The following is a 5,753-nucleotide window of genomic DNA, read 5'->3' on the forward strand; positions in this document are numbered from 1 at the left end:
AGAGAGAGAGACTTTCGATTCTCTTCTTCCTCTCTCTCTCTCTTCCCCGGGGGAGGGAAAGGGGGTCGAGGGTCGCGGAGATAAGGATAAACGTCGGACGACGCGACGGCCTTCCACGATCGAATAAGTAACACGCGATCGATCGGCGTTACGCGCAGTCCATTTTTCCCGTTCGCGACCAACCACCACGCGCCGGACCGCATCATGAGAAATTTGAATCAGAACGGTGAAGAGTTCGATCTGATCGCCGAGAGCGGGAGCAACGATTTCGACTCGTCGACAACAACGATTCCCCAAGTAATTGTTGATTCACCTCGTCGCGCGCGGATTTGATCACGGGATGGGAATTAATTTCGTCGAATGGAAGGGAGAGGGGAGGGTGTTAACGCGCCTTTGAAACGAAACGGTGCGGTTCGATCCGGTTTCTTAGTGCATGTCGTTGCGACATTGGTCAAATATAGAGTTTCGAGGGTGGAGTAGAGAACGGAATTGGGTTTTGAATTGGGAAGAAAAAGATTGGGAAAATCAGTGGGCGAGTGTGTGCGTTTCTGTTTGCAGGAAGAGAACGACGAGGAAGAGCTGAACGATCCCTATTGCGTCGAGGATAATCCCCAGAGGGTCACTTTCGAGGACGTCACGTCGGCCGCTTTCAAGATCAAATGCGGGATCATCAACACGCCATGCGTGGTATTACGATTTATTTACGCTTCGTTATCACGGTTATTAATATCAATACCGTACCATCGAGCTTGATTAAAATATTCCTCGTCTAATGTTTCGATACACACTGAAGTTTCCTCACTCATATTTTTGGCAAAAAATATAAATTAGAGTCAAAATAAAGCACACACACACTTTTTCTTTCTAACCTCGTTAAAAGGATCATTTCGAAGGATAGATAAATATTCATTCGATACGGTGAAATTCTTTCGAAAAATCTTTCAAAAAATCGCGAGTAAAAGTTTCTTCAATCCCCTTACCTGATTCGACATCACGACGAAGATATACAAAAAAAATTGAATAAAAATACAGAGCTTGTTGCACAGAAATCGCGGCTGTCGGATACGATCGGCGTGGATCTATACCTGAAGAAAGATTTCCTCCAAGTAACCGGAAGCTTCAAGGAGCGCGGGGCGAGGTACGCCCTGGTGATGCTGTCCGAGGAACAGAAGAAGATCGGCGTGATCTCGGCCTCGTTGGGTAACCACGCCGGTGCGCTATGCTATCACGGGTACAAGCTCGGTATACCTGTGACCGTGGTGATGCCCGTGATTGCGCCTATCATGAAGATCGTCGCTTGTCGCCAATACGGCGCGAACGTGATCGTCGATGGCCTCGACATGGAAGAGGCGAGGCGTATCGCGCTTAGACGGGCCAAGGAGAAAGGGCTGACGTATATAAATGGGTATACATATTCTACTTGCCGCTACGAATTGAATTGGGCGTAGAAAGAAAAAAAGAAAAAAAATTAAAATTTTCGAATAAAAAGTTATTTCCAGCGACTAATATTTGATCATATAACTTAGGCAATTGCTACAATTATTTCCAGGTTATTTAAAAATAAATTATCATAATTCCAACTGTTGCTCATCATTGGCTATGGATAAAAAAATTTGTACACATTTGTTGTTATTTTTATAAATATTCCTTCTTTCTCCTTATTTACTAAATTCATCATTTCGATAGATACGATTATCCGGACGTTATAGCGGGGCAAGGAACGCTGGGCCTCGAGATCGTGGAACAAGTTTCCAACATAGACGCTGTGGTCGTACCGATCGGAGGCGGTGGCTTGATCGCGGGCGTAGCTCTGGCCGTGAAAAACCTTCATCCGAACGTAACGATTATCGTGAGTGATGATATCTTTCCTATTTTTTTCCCTCCTCCCTCGAGGATAACATTTATATCGCTTTTTCCCCTCCGGCTAATCTTCACAGGGCGTTGAGTCGGAAAAGTGTCCCAGTTTCTACAAGGCACGAAAGGCGGATCGACCGACGTACACTCGTATAGATTCGACATTGGCCGACGGTTTGGCCGTCCCAGTGGTGGGATACAACGCCTTTGCGACCGCGAATCCGTTGATCGACAAGTTGGTGGTGGTGAAGGAAGAATGGATCGCGATCGCGATCTTGAAACTGGTCGAGAACGAGAAGTGTATCGTCGAGGGCGCGGGTGCCACTGGATTGGCCGCCATCTTGGCCGGCCAATTGGAGGAGCTGAAAGGAAAAAGGTTGCTCCTGATCATTAATATCTTCGTATTACTTCGTATTTAATTATTTCACTTTTAATGCTAAAAACAAAATATAAACCAAGACAGGTTATCGAATAGATTAGTTTTTTCTTTAATGAAAAATTGGAAATGGAACTCGTCGAGCTTGTGTCCCATTAATACGCTGAATTGTTGGTCCAATCGTAGCAATTCACGTAAATTGACTATTATTACACATTGCGTGTTTAATACCTGGTATTGTCAGTACGCGATTGTCAAAGAGAGTGGTAACGACTCGCCCCTTTGATTTTCGTTTTGTAGAGTGGTGCTGCCTTTGTCGGGCGGAAACATCGACACGACGATCCTCGGCAGGTGTTTGGACCGCGGACTGGCGGCGGAAGGCCGGCTTTTGAAGTTCACAGTGACCGTATCCGATCGACCCGGCGGAATCGCGGAGCTTTGCAGAATGCTGGCGAGCATCGGTGTCTCGATAAAGGACATCATGCACGAGCGGGCTTGGATCATGTCGGACATCTTCAGCGTGGACGTGAAAGTGGTCTGCGAGACCAGGAATCGGGAACACGCGGAACAATTGAAGAACATGTTGTATCAGAAATATCAGAAGGTCGTGTTCGGGACCAGCGACGTGGCTACGCTGAATTTGCCTGTGAGCGTGTAACTCGCTCTCTCTCTCGGCTTCGAAACTTCTGATGATTAGGAGGAGATTCGAGAATTTGAATCGTCCCAGAATCGATGGATCGCGATGGGTTTTGAGATCGAAGAAAACGATTTTTTCTTTTTGATCAGATATTTACGTAATACTTTATTAAAAATACGAAAGTTATTGTTAGTTAGTGAACACAGAGTTTGATTTTTGGGAACAATTCGAGATCGCTTTGAGCATCTCAGAATCGATGAATGCGATTGAAGAAAACGATCTTTTCTTTTCTTTCGATAGGATATTTATATCTATTGTAGATCTATTTTAGAAATACAAAAATTTAATTAAGAGAGAAGATTATAATTAAGAGAGAGCACACAGTTTGATTTTTGGGAACAATTCGAGATCGCTTTGAGCATCCCAGAATCGATGAATGCGATCGAAGAAAATGATCTTTCCCTTTAGATCAGATATTTATGTAATACTTTATTATAAAAATACGAAAGTTATTATTAATTAGTGGATAGAGAGTTTGATTTTTGGGAACAATTCGAGATCGCTTTGAATATCCCAAAATCGATGAATGCGATCGAAGAAAACGATTTTTCCTTTTCTTTCGATAGGATATTTATATCTATTGTAGATCTATTTTAGAAATACAAAAATTTAATTAAGAGAGAAGATTATAATTAAGAGAGAGCACACAGTTTGATTTTTGGGAATAATTTGAGATCGCTTTGAACATCCCAGAACCGATCGAAGAAAACGATCTTTCCTTTTCTTTCGATCGGTTATTTATATATCTATTGTAAAAATACGAAAATTATAATTAAGAGAGAGTACAGAGTTTGATTTTTGGGAACAAGAATCATTAAACATCTCAGAATCAATGGATTTTTCGATCGAAGAAAACGATCTTTCCTTTGGATATTTATATATATCATTATAAAAATATGAAAATTAGTATTAAGAGAGAAAGCAGCGTTTGATTTGTATAAACTTAATTCACTTTGTAGAATATTGCGGAATCGATAGACTAGATAGAGTATTCGATCGAGGAACGAATCTTTGGATCGAAAATTTATATACCTGTTGTACAAGAATTACTATCAAAACAAAGTATACAATGTTTCAATTTTACCGATTGAAATAATTCTCATCCCGCAAATCAGAGAAAACTGGGTACTTTATTGATTTCCATTATACGAATTATTATTCCATAATTCAACTAGCGAGAAAAGTTCCTACAAGAATGAAATAACTAGTTGTCTCAAAAAACGATAGTTGTTTCAAACGAGCAATCTCCCCGCGTTATTTGCATTCGAAGAAGCAAATAAGATTCGAAGACTAGATTCGCAACGCGCATCGAGGTATAAACACCTGCCAAATTGATTATCAATTTCAATTTTGGTTGGGCAGAAATAGCACGAAAACAAGAGCAATTCCACCCTTTCGCAGATCATTTTACGATTTTAAAGGATTACTTGTTGTGCCACTTTTATAGCACGTTTTTCGTTTCTCGTATCACGTTACGCCATGAGAATTAATTCCGTCGAATGCAAGTTGGGAGACAAGAATTTGTCGGAGGATGTTCGAAACGGTGCTCGATCGTTTGTGCGTAGCGACATCTGTGCTCATTGCGCATAGTTTCGAGTAGAACGGATCGGCTTCGAAAAAGAATGGAACGGGAGGAATCGAACGTTGTGTGTTTTCGTCTCGTTTTACGTCGAGGGGTTACATGTTGCCATTTTCATACGGGCGCGTTTTTCGTAACCGTTCGTTTACGAGTTCGATAACGATTCATCACGTAATTATCACGTTACGCCACGCTATTGGACGAGAATTAATTTCGTCGAGTGCAAGGGGGGGAACGCAGGAAGTGAAGGAGGAGGATCTGATCGATCCGTATTGCGTCGAGGATAATCCTCAGACGATCCCTTTCAAGAACGTCACGTCGGCCGCTTTCAAGATCAAATACGACATCGTCAATACACCATGCGTGGTACGATCTTTATCCCACTTCTCACCATCACATTTAACGCGATTATTCCATTAAATTTAATGAAAATATTCCTGGTTTAATATTTCGATATTTCACACGTAAAAAAAAAAAAACGGAAGTTTCATTTCCTCGTGACAAATTAGACAACAAGCGCGGAGAATTTTTTTAACCTCGCCGAAAGATTATTTCGAAGAATAATTAGATCCTTCGACGAGATGTCTATGTTCCTCTGCATATTATTTTTCGCCAAGGAATCGTCTTCCAAAAAATCCAATACTCGAATAAAAAAGCTTCTTCGTTCACACGAACCATTCTAAAACCGAAAATCGAACGATCCCATATCTTAACCCTTCGCACTCCAGGCCTATTTCGCAGCAACTCCAGACTCAGACCCGCGCGTTCGGTTGCCTCATAAGATTACTATAAGATAATTACTCATAAGATAAGTTAGGAACCTATTCATGAAGCGATATTCTGAAAAAATCAAACTAATAAATAAATATTGTCGCCGTTCAAATTGCCGCAACAATCCCAGTGAGAGTCACCGCTGGAGAGCAAAGTGTTAATATAATATTCCTAGGAAACGGATTCACGACGAATATATAGAGAATTCCATTGCTCTTTTCCCTCGAAATTACCCTCTCGTGAAGAAGAAAAGTAACAAATATTGCGCTTGTTATATATTCCTATATAAATATTCCTCGTCTAATGTTTCGATACACACTGAAGTTTCCTCACTCATATTTTTGGCAAAAAATATAAATTAGAGTCAAAATAAAGCACACACACACACTTTTTCTTTCTAACCTCGTTAAAAAGATCATTTCGAAGGATAGATAAATATTCATTCGATACGGTGAAATTCTTTCGAAAAATCTTTC

General features: G+C 41.0%; 2 protein-coding genes across 2 annotated transcripts in view; both read left to right on the forward strand.

Annotated features, from left to right (window-relative positions):
- Positions 1 to 17: 17 nt before the first annotated feature.
- LOC102681649 (L-threonine ammonia-lyase-like) lies at positions 18 to 2,909 on the forward strand. Its single transcript, XM_006621848.2, has 6 exons — positions 18 to 297; positions 559 to 687; positions 1,047 to 1,405; positions 1,687 to 1,849; positions 1,938 to 2,230; positions 2,531 to 2,909. The coding sequence occupies exons 1-6, from the start codon at positions 205 to 207 to the stop codon at positions 2,886 to 2,888; spliced, it is 1,395 nt and encodes a 464-aa protein (XP_006621911.1). The 5' UTR covers positions 18 to 204; the 3' UTR covers positions 2,889 to 2,909.
- A 1,660-nt stretch (positions 2,910 to 4,569) lies between these two features.
- The window catches only part of LOC102681525 (L-threonine ammonia-lyase-like), a 3,449-nt gene continuing 2,265 nt past the window's right edge, over positions 4,570 to 5,753 (forward strand). The window contains exon 1 of the mRNA XM_006621847.2: positions 4,570 to 4,921. Coding sequence (XP_006621910.2) covers positions 4,609 to 4,921 — 313 coding nt within the window. The 5' untranslated portion in view covers positions 4,570 to 4,608. The remainder of the gene's footprint in view (positions 4,922 to 5,753) is intronic.

The sequence above is a fragment of the Apis dorsata genome, unplaced genomic scaffold, assembly GCF_000469605.1.
Source record: "Apis dorsata unplaced genomic scaffold, Apis dorsata 1.3 scaffold_638, whole genome shotgun sequence".
NCBI lineage: Eukaryota > Metazoa > Arthropoda > Insecta > Hymenoptera > Apidae > Apis > Apis dorsata.